General features: G+C 42.4%; 1 protein-coding gene across 2 annotated transcripts in view; it reads left to right on the forward strand.

The window, feature by feature from the left end:
- Window positions 1-15226, forward strand: part of LOC116397996 (equilibrative nucleoside transporter 1-like) — a 30813-nt gene that overhangs the window by 13508 nt on the left and 2079 nt on the right. For both annotated transcript variants that reach the window (XM_031873965.1, XM_031873954.1), the window contains exons 2-12: window positions 6421-6511; window positions 6719-6800; window positions 7482-7663; window positions 8626-8765; window positions 9590-9724; window positions 10534-10631; window positions 10992-11073; window positions 12752-12837; window positions 13107-13215; window positions 13726-13811; window positions 14935-15134. In XM_031873965.1, coding sequence (XP_031729825.1) covers window positions 6483-6511; window positions 6719-6800; window positions 7482-7663; window positions 8626-8765; window positions 9590-9724; window positions 10534-10631; window positions 10992-11073; window positions 12752-12837; window positions 13107-13215; window positions 13726-13811; window positions 14935-15134 — 1229 coding nt within the window. In that variant the 5' untranslated portion in view covers window positions 6421-6482. The remainder of the gene's footprint in view (window positions 1-6420; window positions 6512-6718; window positions 6801-7481; window positions 7664-8625; window positions 8766-9589; window positions 9725-10533; window positions 10632-10991; window positions 11074-12751; window positions 12838-13106; window positions 13216-13725; window positions 13812-14934; window positions 15135-15226) is intronic.

The following is a 15226-nucleotide window of genomic DNA, read 5'->3' on the forward strand; positions in this document are numbered from 1 at the left end:
TCTCTGTCTCTCTGAGTGGCGGGAAATTATTTGGGTCGTAAAGGGGCGGGTCTGTGTGAAGACAATGAATTTGGAGACCTTTTATGATCCCTCCCTCCTTTGTCATTTTTGTTTTCTTTGCAGAGTCTCCCCCCCCCCAGGGTTGTTATGCAGCTATCGTTAGTGTCTCACAAAAGTCTCTTTTCCTGCCTCAGAGCCATTGTTTCCTGCTTTTATTTGTATTGCCCCGATCACATCCCAGTTACACAAAGCATGACAATCGCTCAGGTTCACTCCCCTGAGGGGATCTGTCTTTGGTTTGAAGATGTGGATCATAAAATACTCTCTGCACTGAGCAGCAAGCAGAACACAAACAACCCTGTTTCCATTGGGATGTTTGTGCTTCCTCAGAAAGACGAGATGTTTAGAGTGGTGTGCTCTGTTCAAAATGGACAATAAAGAAGAAAATAATTCGTTATTTCATTCTCGATGAGACGTAATCGTTAAAACTACTCCAGCTGGCCACCTTGATGTGCTTATAGGTTGTTTCACTTTTTCCACCGAGAAAACTTTTTTTTGATTATTTGAAGCAATAACACGTACATAACGGTTTAATACGGGTGAAATATCAAAACAGTGTCGTCATAATCTGGTAGAGACCTGATTTGAGAACAGCGACGTGTGCCAAGCTGAGTAGTATGTGGTGATTGGATTTGTGACACCAGGTCCAGTCGGTGTTGGTGGAGGTTTGTTTGAGTTAATTTGATTTGTCAATCATTAGGGTCCCCACAGTGTAACCGAGGCCTGCTGCGTGACTCAAATGCCTCTCTTGTGTGTGGAACATTGCCTCACAGTGACACTGACGATGCATTTAAAACCCGTGTTTGTAGGTGTAGATGTGCGATTGCTGCTGTTGATTGAAGAAATTAATTTACACTGCAAACTACAGTACGGACTCAAGGTACAAGTTGTTCTGGGACAATAAATGTTTAAATCCTTTGCTGAACTATAGATTGATTTCTTCACCAGAGGCTTCTACACTGGGATTACCTCAACAGAGAGCCATAAATAAAGCTTGATATTTTCCCGTCGCTCATTTTTCACTCTTGATCCAAAACAGACATCCGGGGAGTTTCTCAAGCTTATCTCAACGATGTGATGTCTTCTTTTTAGGAGATTTTTAATATTGGGTCTGTTGTTAGACTCGCGTTGTTCTGAATATTTAACTTGTCTTCAGACTGCCAGATGACAGAGTCGGTAGCACTGTCCTTGAAAGAAGAGCAGGAGGAAACGCAGTGTGAAATGGGAATCAAGGCTGTAAAAGGCAATGTGCTGCAACGCAGTGATGGGTTCTTGGATGTTTTCAGGCTGTTGAGCAAGCTGCATTTTATGTACAAGTGTGTGTGTTTGTGTGTGTGTGTGTGTGTGTGTGTGTGTGTGTGGGTTGGTCATTCTAGGAATGGTGTGAATTTGGAAACTCTTGTCAGTGTGGTTGAAATGAATCTTTTTAATTTCCCCGTGAGAAATAAATGTGATGTGAAACTCTCAAATGTCTTTTATTGAACAGACACTTACAATAAATCAGCTGAATGGTCAGAGCTATATATATGCTTTTCACAAACAGAACTGCTTCTTCTAGCTGCACATTGTCTCTCGTCCCCCCCCCCCCCCCCCAGCAGGCGTATTCCCTTTTTGGTTGAAGCTAAGATGTCACCGCTCTCTCGTGTCCGGCGAGCGGGAGGCCGAACCGTCCACAAACAGTCCTAAATCAGCTTTTGGCGGGGGCGGGGGGTCCGTGAGGTCGGATCAGGGTGGGCAGACCGCAGTATGCTGTGCAGTGTAGTGAGTCAGCCTGCATGTGACATTATGCATGTGGTGAAAGTTGTGAGGCAAAATCCGTTGGATATAATGCTGTCGTACCGCTACCATATGGTACTAAAGACCACTGCTGTTTCTGCTTCAGGGAGAAAGGCGTAGGTGGAGATAACAGCGAGTCGGCCAGAGGCTACCTTTGTTTACTCTCGAGTTTTGCTTTTTAATGTCTGGTGTAACTTGGTGATATTTAATCTATACTGCATTCTATTTAGCCAGATGACATCCTATATAATTTGGATTTAAGGACCTTCTGTCACGGGACATAATGAGGACTCAGGAGCAGACAGTCAGGGGAAGTGGAAAATAGGTTTAATGCACAAACCAAAAAACAAACGGGAATCCAAGGATAAGACTGAACAGGCAGACTGGGAAACCGGGAACAGGACGAGCAACACGGGCGGGTAGATAGTCGAAAAACAATGACCTGGCAGTGAGTGAGTGAAAGACAGGGGTTTAAATAGTGACTAGAACAGGTGAGGAGAGTTGTGCTGATGAGGGAGTGCTTGATTACAGATAAGGGACAGGTGAAGGGAGTTTGGACTGGTGCTGAGGGAGTGACTGAGTTGAAGAGTGAGGAGCTACCGAAAAACACACGCAGAACACATAAGGCAAAAGCCTGATTGTGACACCTTCTCCATACTAACAACGGCATCCGTTGGCATGAGGTTGCCATGCCTTTTGCTAATTTTCACCATTCATGTAAAAAGAAATGCCATTCACCCTGGTTGCATCCTACAATGACATTCCAGTGTAATGCTGGGCAGAGTAGACGTTGTGCGAGTGTTCCCCTTCTATAAGCGCTGGGAAAGGACCTCGGGGGGGAGGGTTAATTCTTGCTTCGCCTCATCATATGACCACCATCAAACTATTCTTTGTGTCAGCCTGGGAATAAAGGCGACCCAGTTAGAGAGGTATGCTGGTGAGATGAGAAAAATGCACTCTTGTCCTTTTCTGTTAAGATATAGGTCACACCTGAAACTGCTAAATTCTGTTTTACTTACATTTTTTATTTTCCTGTTTTGTCGCACTTGGTTATGTCCACTTCCATGTGCACTCCAATCCCTGAAGTCTGCTGGATTTATAACACAAAACAAAAAGAGAGCATCATTGCGAAACAGAATATGGCGGTTTTTTCCATATTCGTATGAAGCCAAAATCCCTAGAAACGCGTTACCATACATGGGTTACCAGACGCTTCTCTTCACCTGACGGCAATGGGCTCCACTGGGAGGGTGTGATGTGCAGGAGGTCCACAGTGTGCAGATTCCCTGCTTATGGAGAGATCAAACATCTGATGTCCAAGTCGTTAGAAGCGGCCCAAATAATCGTCCTGTATAAGAGAAACTGGAGATGTTCTTGTTCCTGTACGAGAGAGCCCCTTCCATATTCGGGAGGTTTTTGGTGTCACGAAAAAGAAAATGAAAGTCATTCATTTTTAACACAGAATGGAAAGCCAACCTGATGATAATAAAATGTGTTTTAATACTGATACTTGGAGTATTGTGTCATGGCTCCATGGATTACAGTGCAATAACCATCAGCAGAGGCTTGTGGAAGTCTTGATGTCTTGTAAGAAGAAGACTCATGCCGGACATATACATGTAGCAAATTTAAACACTAAGTGACCAGGTTTTTAAGTTGCATCATTAAAATTTTGCACACCATTGTGTGACCATGGCGATCGGACTAGTCTGGACTGGCCCTCTTTGGCAAGATTTGGAACCATATTTTTTTCCTTGACATCAGAGGAGGAAACGATAAATAACTGTCTACCCGTTAAATCTTTTTCCATTGGAGAGCTGATTGTTGGAGTTGGACTTCGTTGAGAGGCCAGCTCGGTAAAGTGTCAGCCTGATGCCAAACTGGAGATTTGTCCCACTCTACAGACTGCAAAGTGACTGTGTGTGTGGTGGGCAACCTTTCAACGCCCGGCAACTCATGCCAGCTGGCTCGTCTTGATACGTTAGGTTGAGCAAGGCATACTTTACTTTACAGAAATCTGGGACATAGCTGAGCCAGTGTGTTAAAACTGAGACTCGTATGTCTGTAATACCATTGGCTTTCATCAAGTGTGGACGATGCTGTAGGATTTGACTCTGTCATGACAATGAGAGGGAAATGGAAAAGAGACAAAGTGTGAAATACAAATTTAGCTATTTGTTTCTCAAATGGCATTTTAAAATGGACTAAGGCATTGTCGAGGCTTAAGTGCTAAACTGACGGAGTCTCAAGTCAAGTTTTTCCTTCTTCTGGTAATAAAACCATAAATGAATGCCTAATACTTGATTACTGAGACCAACACCGATATTGACTTTTGAAGAAAGAAAAAAATCTGATATCCCACTATTAACTTTTTAAGGACAGGACACTGTTTATTAATGAACTTGAACATATCTTTATTATTTTTGTGTTGTAACCTCGTGTTGCCAATTTGCAAAAATTTATAAACCATGCTATCAGTGGCAAGCTGATGGTATGGTTTATATCCTACTATCAGCTTGCTATAGTAGGATATAATACTATAGTTAAATAGTAACTATAGTATTATAGTAGGATATAATACTATAGTTAAATAGTAACTATAGTATTATATCACCGATAGTTAACCTAACCAAGGTTAGGCTAACTGGGAACCCAACCGAGGCTAACTAGAACCTAACCTCGCACAGTGTATGCCTGATCTCGTGATACATTTCCATGTAATCAAGCTTACAAGTTTAACAAATGCAGTGTATCTGATGGGCTTTTGTCCCCTCTAACAGGCTACAGACCTTTCTCTCAGACTGTTTCTCAGAGTCGGACTCCTTAATCAGTGTAATGTAGATGCATGATAATGGACTACAGTGTGTGTGTGGCTCCCATCATGTACAGTAAAGCAGTTTCTGTCCTAACTCATGACCTGCCAGATCAAACATGGGACTCATCATGTGACGTCTGTCAGCAACAAGAAGCTAGTCGGTGCACTTTGGGAGACAACCGTCTGTTAAACTGTTTGATGTATGTACCTAATGTATGAAGGAGGCAGGGTTTCTCTTGCCAACATCTATTGCTCAACAGTGATTGGCTATTGAAATGATGCAATTCTTTTGTGCAAATCAGACCGCTTTGCTGATGTTTTTTAACATGCTGTGTCGCAATGTATTTTCAGTCCTCTGAACCGATGCCCATCTGCATCAATGGTATTATATTTTTCCTTTTTAGAGGTATTAAAAAGGTTTTTAACGTTTAATTAGTTTTTAGGGTACAGATGCCCTGAGCCGATCAATTGGTGCATTTCATTGAGAGCTGTTGCGTTTAAAGTGCTCATGATTCATGTATTTACTAAAAACAACTTAACTTTGCCTTGCATTGTTTAGCTTGATTTGATGCCAAATAGCTCTGTGTTCGTTTGAAGAGGAAGTGTCTTGAAGAAAAGTTGTTCTGTTTGGAGAAGGTGTCACAAAGCTATCTGAGCGCATGGATTCCATCAGGTCCAGGGGAGAAGATGCCAGGACGGGACGGGGGGGGGTCGGATACGTTGAGGGTGGAGACAAGAGCAGGAATATAGAAAAGAGGAGTGATGGGAGGTAATAAAAGTGAATTGGAGAAAATAGGAATACGAAAATACGAGTTGCACAATACAAGCCAGTGGAGCAACAGCAGATAAAATGAGCCAAGACATTTATTGAGAGATTAGATTGAGCAATAGACAGAACAGTTTGGATTGTGAAAGGCAACACCCTCGAGAACATTGTGCAACAACAGAATAAAAAATTAAAAAATCCTTCACATTTTTGCACGATTGTTCTCAGGATTATTACACTATTTACTTGAATTCTATGAATCTAGAAGTTGACGTCTAAATGCCGAAGAGCGTAAAAGCGTGTTGGAAGGGTTGAGGAGAACGGGAGTTTGAGGTGAAGAGAAGACGGAGGGATGGACACTGAGATGCATAGAGGAGCGGGTCCAATGGGCTGCTGACAGTGGGGTGTCAACCTACTAAACCTCTGCATGGTATAAAATGAGGCCGTCGCTTTAGTTGTGCATCTGGTCAGAGGAGAGGAGTCTTTTGTTCCTGGTTTAACTCTGCTCTAAGTATGTTTATTAAAGGTTTTCTTTAAAGGGTTAATGGGGGCAGAAAATGGTGACGTTTCTGCATTTATTTAGTCCTTTGTAGCACATACTGTATATGAGGAATGCTGTGTGAGGGGAAGCGTGTCTCTGACCGATGGGATGTCTTGTGAGTTTCACAAACGTTATGCAACTTTACCATCAAGCGGCAAAGATCTTTTTGAATTTTGTTTGCTTGAGCATTGAACCACTCCTTGTTGTTTTTCTTCCACTGGTGCTGGCGTGCTGCCTAAACCTGACAACTGAATTGTTTTATTGTATTTTTTTTACTGTTTAAATAACATTTTGCAACCCATTATTTAATTGCTGTGTTGGTCACAGATTGTCTGGCTCATTAATAAGCTAAATATAGAAAGGGGGGCGACTTATGGCTGCTGCTGATAAAAAATGTAGGTGCTGCCAGACTCTGAATGTTTACCGCGTTGGAAACATGAGTGTGTTATCTGTGTCTTTCAGACCTGGTGCCACCCTGATCAAAGCCTGACCGAGCACGAGCCTCTAACTGTCTAACAACAAACATGACGGCCATCAACGCACCGCGGGACAAGTAAGAGAAACTGTTTTAAAGGGAACCAAACTGTTATAAGAGTCTATCAGACACTTATTAATGTCAATATGCTGCTCTCAGTTTCTGTTTTAGTTTCAGTATGTGGAACATTTCTTTTGGATGAGACCCAGTAAATAAATAACTTGTTGATGTTAAGTGACTTCACTGATGTACTTTCGTGTGAACTTCCTTTTGCCTCTTTCACAGATACAATGCAGTATGGATCATTTTCTTCATCCTGGGCTTGGGAACCCTCTTACCCTGGAATTTCTTCATGACGGCGACGATGGTAAGTTAGGAAACATTTTAGGGCATTTTTATTCTTCTGGATGTGACGATACTTGCACCCAAACGCAGTTAATCCTCAGAACAACAGACGGATGGTTGTGAAAGGAAGAGGCCGGTTGGTGGCCGTGTGGTTGGTCATTAGTCAATTAAAAGGTTGGGCTCCACTTAGAAGAAGGTCAACTCACTTTAGGAAAACAAATGTTTTTGTTTTGTTTACCTAACAACTTAACTTCTTAAAATGTGGAATTTCAGGTCATCGTCCTGGAGGGGTTAACCCGCCCTTTGGGGGATTGTTTAATTGAAGCTCAAATAGTTTATACTTGTTTGTTTTGATGAATGAAAAGTTTGAATGCCACTTTGATAAATAAGAAGCCCTTTACCATTCAGTTGTTTAAGAGAGTCGTTGATTCAAGAATTGCATTTTCTTACGTTTTCTTAGTGTTCCTAAACGCCTCTCAGTATTGACCTTTTGGGAATCTGTAATTAATAGATGGCTTTATCTTCCTGCAATGTTTCAGAAAATAAAGGTTCTAGATTATGATGCCACTTACATTCCTGCAAATTACAGTCCTATGACTCAAACTTGTGACTCCATACCGAATGAATTATCATTCACTGTTGTTGAGTCGCAGTAGCTGATAACCATCGTAGTAACTATGCGTCCCTCCATCCTCTTCTTTAGTACTTCACAAGCAGGCTGAAGGACCCATCAGCGGACATCTCCTCCCATCAGGCGACCAACGAGACCTCGGAGGACGGAGATACTCACAACGTGCTGGAGTCAAAGTTCAACAACGTGATGACGCTTTGCGCCATGGTGCCGCTGCTAATCTTCACCTGCCTCAACTCCTTCCTTCACCAGAGGTATCCACCCCGCTCCGTGTAGATCTTTGGTCATTTCCTGTATCTACTATGTACACTTCACTGCTCGCAGGAAGCAGCTAGTTAAACCCCTCGAGGACAACATATGAAATCTGGTAACACGAGACATTCAGAGGACGAACCTTTTTGGTTTCCCGCTCTCTCTGCCTCCTGCTTATCGGTACCCCTTGGTCGCCACATGCCACCATACATGTAGGTTACATGATCCTGTTATGTGAATGCATGTCCGTATGCCTGCACTGTGTTTTCTTTCATTAAAGTGGGATTGAGCGAGATCTTGGGTGGACCCTGACCACGGCTGACCATGCCCCTATACAAACACACCCAGGAATGCTATTTATGTTCTCTACTACCCCCCTGACCCCCTTTTCTTCTTCACCTCTTTTTGTTCTTTTCCTCCTGCTGTCCCTCACTTTCTCACTATACTTTATTCCTGCAGACCTTTTCTCTTTTTTCTCCCTCTTTTTTTCCTGGGCTGCTCATTCTGACATTACAGCCCAACTCACTCAATTGTTCACTTTCTTGAACTCTTTTTTGAATTAGTTGTATTGGTTTATTTGATAAGGGACAGTGCACATTAGTAAAAACATTGCTGTAAATGCGCCAGAGTTAGCCAAGAGGCTATTTTTCATCTGTAGTCATAAGGCAGATGTCAGAAAGGACCTCAACTTCACCGGAAGAGCAATGACCCCTTTCCAATGTCATCAGAAAATGTTTGTTTTTACTTATGTTCATAAACAACACGTCCATATTATATTCTCACCAAACACTTTTCTATTGTGTGTTGACAAATAAGTAGCTGCATATTTGTTGGATTTACCCAACTTTTTTTAACATATATATATTTTTTATTCATTCTTAAAGTGTCCAAAATGGATCTGGCTAATGTTCTTGATTAGTAGTCGTGTTCAAATGTATTTTCTCCGTGTTGCTTTCACTCTCAGGATTCCTCAGAAGCTTCGGATCATCGGTAGCCTCGTGGTCATCCTGGTGGTTTTCCTGTTGACGGCGGTGTTCGTCAAGGTGGACGTGGCCCCGCTGACCTTCTTCACCATCACCATGATCAAAATTATCTGCATCAACTGTGAGTTTCTAAATGCACAACTGATGATCATTACATCATCTGTAGTCGCTGAAGGGAAAGTCCAAAAGAAAGCTGAAACCTTGATCACAATGATCAACCAATCACAGAACAAAATGCAGTTAACTGGACATTATATCACAGAGGAAGCATTTGTTGCAGGGCTGTTGTATTTGACTTTGTTACTCAATGATTGACTTTTATCTCATTTCCACAATGTGTCGTCTTCTTTGATCAACATCATCTGCATTCAGTGTGTTGGGAAAATCTCTTTCCTTCGGGTCCACACACACACACACACACACACACATTATCTCATATCACACTGAGCTTCAGAACACAGTCTGTAATCTCTCTGCTGTTTGTTTATTTACAATGACCCACTGAGCAGCAGGGATAAGCTCACCCCCCTCCGTATCCCCGTTGGGCCGGTCCTGTCCCGCAGGTCTTCATGAGGAACAGCCCATCTTGTTTGACTTAGAGTGGAGGACATTCTGACCTGTAAGCTTTGATATAGACGTCTGTACATTCCTCTTAGTGGAAACATCTCTGCAGCTAATTAAGCTCCAAAGTCGCTGTATGAATGGTTGTTAACGATCGGTGTGATGCGAGTCGCCTTATTGGCTTCAACTCTGTGTGAAGTGAGAGAAAGACAATAGTTATATAACAGTTCTGTAAAACAATTAATTTGCTCGATGTTGTTTTCGGAAAGGATGTCATCTCCCCGTTTGTGACTTTTGTTCTATTGCTGTGGGTCAGTGTGTTTCTTCCTGTGTCCCAGCGGCTCTTTAACGTTTACTGATTGAACTTCCTGGTCTTGTTCCCAGCATTCGGGGCGATTCTTCAGGGCAGTCTGTTCGGCCTGGCAGGAATACTGCCCGCCTCCTACACCACCCCCATCATGAGTGGACAGGGGCTGGCCGGCACCTTCGCCGCTTTCTCCATGATCTGCGCACTGGCCAGTATGTCTCACACACACAAAGTACACTTCTTCTTCTGTCATTAGAAGTGAGGATACACAAGAGGTGGACAAAACGACAAAAACACTTTGCTGTACATTAACGTTTTAGGAGATACCGCTGAAGCAAGACGAGTTTAATGTTTTGTTGCACAATCCCCGTCTACTGCAATGCCATTTCGAGAAATATGTCTTTCCATGTCTTGCACAACTTCTAACTTCTAATAAAATAGTGACAGAAAGTAAAACTTGCTAGTTACTAACTTTACTTCTGCTTTTAGTTGAAAGTTTGAGACACACATCCACACCCAAATATTGTTACATATTAAATGTGTTAAATGATTTGGTAAAAGCCAGATGTTAAGAGATTAACAAATGTTGGTGGCTGCGCTTTGTATTTGATCTGCTAGACAGAAAACACAATTAGATGCTTGGAAGTTCTTCTGCCACTCAGGATTGTTTCTGTCAGATGTGCTTGTTCAGTTTCTCACCAAAAGAAATCCAACCACAGCAGACTGCATTGAGGAATGTCTCCCCAGTCCATGTGGCTGTGCTGACGTTAGCTGCTGAGGGTGAATTATGGGAAGTGAGAATGGTTTACCTATTTCATTATTAGCTTCAGTATTATGTTGCCATTGGGATTTGACAACATACAGATATTTCTTGAGGTTTTAAAGCACATTTTTTACTTGTGGGTTAGTCTAATACATTTGAATTGAGGAATACTAACACTATGAGAAACATTTGCTCTAGATCAATACCGATATGAAGCAAACCGCTGATGATTGTTGTGTGTGTTGTGTTTGTGTGTAGCTGGATCGGCCCTGCAGGACAGCGCCTTTGGTTACTTCATCACAGCCTGTGTGGTCATTCTTCTGGCCATAATGTCTTACATTGTGCTGCCCAGGATGGTAAGACCTCACAGTGTTCAATACCACATGCTTAAAAGAACTAGAAATCATTTGTTTTAAACCACTTTCAAATGTTTTTGTGCCCATTTCTGCTCTCATTAACTTTGTACCTTTTTGGAAAAAATACCTCCTTAGCTTAAGATAAGTGCTGCATGCGTTTAGATTCAGTGCTGTCTGTAGTTGCATCTTTTTTTAAAATGTTAAACCAGTCCACACTCCACTCCTTGTGGAGGTGATGGCTAATACATCTGCCAGTGAGGATTAGCAGAAGCTCAGAGACCACAATGTGGTCCCTGTATCCTTTTCTCTCTGCTCTACTCTGGCTCGGTGGACTCGCCTCATTATGGTTTTTCTTAACAGGAGTTTTTCCAGTTCTACATGGAGAGTAATGGATCCTCACCCTCTGCTGATGAGGAGAACAATATGGACGTACACACAAAAGGTACGTAATCCAAAAGTTAACAATTATGGACGTGTTCTTTGAATGACGTCCTCAACATGAACACAGGTTAACATAATAACACCATGTTTATGTTATGGCCATCAGTTTTGTATTTTCTGTCTCTCAGTTTGATGTGATGGATAACGCTCTGATATTAATTAGGGGTGTCACGGATCACAAACCTCACGGTTCGGTTCAGGAGTCACGGTTCGGATCATTTTTCGGATCAACAAAGAAAAGGGGAGGAGACAAATATAACTTTGCTTTCCATTTATTAATTAAAGAACTTCAAGAACACTTAAAGCAAAGAACTTGAAGATGTCCAATTTGAAACAAAATGAAATGAATAAATAAAAATAATACATTCAAGAATTCTGTTTAAGTGCAACATGAGGTATGTTGATATCCTCGTCCTTTGATCAATATTGAAAGAAAGAATCAGCCAGTGAGCTAGCTTCCACTGTTTACACTGAACTGCCCGGCAACAACTTGGGTCTATGTTTACTTCCTGTCAGGTTATGTCATTCAAATACACTGACATAATATTTACCATTACTGTGACATTATTTTCAAAAATATGAGAATATCTCCATTGTCTGGGGAGAGGGTAGACCTTTCTGTGGTGACTGGGATATTATTGGGCCTGTCTAGCTTCCACTCTGATAGTTCTGTCAGCACCTGCCCCAGATGTGTGTCTGTGTGACTCTCACAGAGGGGGCGTCTACAGCACCGGACTATGAATCACTCCGCCGTGGTGAAAGCGGTCTCTACAGTCTTTTCCTTTTCATAGAGGCCTGGAACAAGCTTCATGCTGAAGTGGGTGCGTGAGTGGATTTTGTAGCGTGGCTCAAGCATTTTAACCAGATTTAGAAATCCTTTGTTTTCTACAACGGAGTGTCCCCCTTCGCTAACAGACCGGATGGTGGCTCTTCATATGTGTGGACATACCAATGTATTGCCGTTATCGTGTCTTTCTCTTTAAATAATGCCTCCATACGGTAATGGTTTCGTCCACCACCCTCATCCGTCATTATAGGTTACAGGGAAGACAAAATGCTCCCAAACTTGCGACTTAAATAAACGCCGCGGCTTCTGACGTTCCTGCGCTCGCCATGAACTTCGCCGTTAAATGCTTTTAACCTGCTCCGTTCACGTGAACACACTACTGCTTTATATCTGTTCACTGACACTCTGCATTGATATTCGGGGACTTGTTACTTGAAAAGGAAAAGCAGCAGTAAAACTGTATTACACACGATGATGATTAAAGAGTAAAAAAAGAAAAAAATACTTGATTGATCCGCGGTTCACGAGTGATCCGTGATCCGTGACACCACTAATATTAATCATGAGTCACTTTGTGTCAGACATCACATTTGGATTTCTTTCTGATCGATTTGTAGCCTTAGTGTCTCCTTTACACCCAAAGGTCTCTTTACTACACACTGACCAGGAAGCCAAACCCGCTGAAAGTGTTTCACATTTGTGTTTTGGCGACAGCTCGACCAGTCTGTGCTGTTAATTACTAGTGTGTGCGAACGTAATGGGAACCTGGTGTTACAGAACAATTAAAGTCTCGTGCGTACACCCACTCAAATGTGGGAACGACGGCGTTTACTCCCATGTGTCGCTTGACCAATGTAACGATAGAGAGGTGTTTGTTTGTGTTGTTTCTCAGAAAGCCCAGCAGAGAAGCGACCGGTGGTCAGTCTGGTGGAGGACGAGGCCAAGCCCACCGTGTCGGTGATAAACATCTTCAAACAGGTGAAATGACTTCTTCACATTGTGATGTATAAAGGCAAATTAATGAATGCCAAAAAAGTAGATATGTCTGCTGTGACACATTCTTAGCATTCAAAACATCACCTCTGGCTGTTTGATTGGGCAGTAATAACTAGCTGCCATTCAGCATCACCAGTTAGATCTAGCTTCATTCTAGTGACCTCTTCATGCATTTCATCCACCCTCTTCCTGTTCGACAGAGATCAACATAGTTACCTAAATATTGATTATGATCGTCTTGTGCTCTTCAGATCTGGGTGATGGCTCTGTCGGTGTGCTTCATCTTCACCGTCACCATTGGAATTTTCCCGGCCGTAACAGTGGAGGTCAAGTCGACGGTAGCAGATGGGGGCACCTGGGGTGAGTCTCCATTTCTAACATCTATACAAAGCTACACTGCTGCCGTAGATAGAGACATTTGAGAGGGATGACTAAATCAGCCTTAACTGCTGCTGTCTATGCAGATATATGTAGTTTATATTGAAAGTGCAGTGGACAAGCCTTTATTTATGAACATGAGCGCAGCCTGTGAAAATATAGAAATTAGTTTTAGTATCTAGTATCTTTAAATTGGTATCTCCTTTAAAGGATTACTCCACAGAGGATCTGTCTTTTGTGAAATCTCTCTTCCCTGTTGGCTTGCAGTGCAGCTCGTTGTCCTTCATTGTGCACAGAAAGCTGTTATCAGTTTGGAGTCACAGCGAAAAAAATAAATAACAAAACACCAAAGAAGTTTAAAACGTTTGTGAGAATGATTTGATACTTTCTGTGCTTTCTAAGCCCACCGAGGTTGAGGGTTTTCTGTCAAGGAAAGACCTCTGCAGTATCTTTGTTGTTAGTAACGGCTTGTTTGTCTTGCTCCCTTTTCAGAAAACTACTTCATCCCTGTGTCGTGTTTCCTCCTCTTCAACCTGATGGACTGGGCTGGCAGGAGTCTGACGGCCGTCTGCATGTGGGTCAGTAACACTAAAACACACGTAACACACGTTTTACCGACGAGGCTCCACCTTTCCCACCTTCTCTGTAGGTTTGGGCTTCCTCTTCCCTTTCTCTGGCTTCAGAGCTCCATCAGTGGATCTATCCAGGCGACTGTCTGGTAGTCTCAGGCGGACCTACAGCTTCCTTTTATGTATGCTGCCCCTAAAAACTGCTAATACTGTAAAATACTACTGAAGCATATTTCAAAATGTACCAGTTTGTAGTAATGACAGTGACTAATACGTGAACTTTGCTACCTCAAGCAGCCCCATCAACAAATCAATTGAGAAATATCTCTCTAGTTTATACACGTTTGCCTTATAGAGTCCATTTATAATGACCACATCACAATATTTAGTGTGATCTGCTGTTGTCTGTCAGGCGAATGGCGCTACGGAGAACAGACGCACTTAAATAGAAGCTTTTGGCTGCGTACAATGTTTACACATGAATAAATCGCTGTCGTGAGTGGAAGAACATCAGTCACTAAGGGTTTGGGGGGAAAATAAAGGAGACAAGTTTTGTTCCTGAGATCGCCGGTTTGTTTTATGTTTTATGTTTTATGCTGCTACAAGCCTTAATAGATTGTTTAGGCTCATAATAACGCCTGTTGTCATGTGTTTTATTCACCAGTTGGTTTGAATGTTTTTTTTCCCTCTTTTGTCCGTCAAATGTTCGCTTCTTTCCAAGCAAAGATCTCTTAAAACTTTGTCCAAGAAAAACATAGATCTATAAACGAGTCTTATTCTTTGAGATCCAGAGGAAGTGATCAAATTGAATCAATTCATTCTGTACAAAGTGAGTACAGTTGGTTAACCCAGTCTGACCTGCACTGGAATGCAGCTTATTAGAGCAAGTTTATTTACCATCATTAGACGACACTGATCAGGACCTGGAACCGCTTCTTCTGAGATGCTTTGTGACTCACGGTCCTTTAAACTGTTGTCTTTATACAGCTTTGTCCGTGTTTCTCCAACTTAAGCACCAGAGCACCCATAGTAATCTGCACATACACACATGCGTAGATGTAAATCAGGCTAAGGAAGCACCCAGAAGTATGTTAAAGTGTTGTTAAGTCTGTCCCTTTCTCCCTCCCTCCAGCCGGGTAAAGACAGCAGATGGCTTCCTGTCATGGTGGGCCTGCGGGTCATCTTCATCCCTCTCTTCATGCTGTGTAACGTCCAGCCTCGTTACTACCTCCCCGTGGTGTTTAGCCACGACGCCCTGTACATCATCTTCATGATCGTCTTCTCCTTCTCCAACGGATACCTGGCCAGTCTCTGCATGTGCTTTGGACCCAAGTAAGAAACGCACACATCCAGACGGTACACTTAGAATGACCAGAGTCAGGTTTGATAGATTCTTTCAGAGTATTGGTTGAGAAGATTGAGAC

The sequence above is a fragment of the Anarrhichthys ocellatus genome, unplaced genomic scaffold (assembly GCF_004355925.1).
Source record: "Anarrhichthys ocellatus isolate YVR2014 unplaced genomic scaffold, GSC_Weel_1.0 scaffold3, whole genome shotgun sequence".
Taxonomy (NCBI): domain Eukaryota; kingdom Metazoa; phylum Chordata; class Actinopteri; order Perciformes; family Anarhichadidae; genus Anarrhichthys; species Anarrhichthys ocellatus.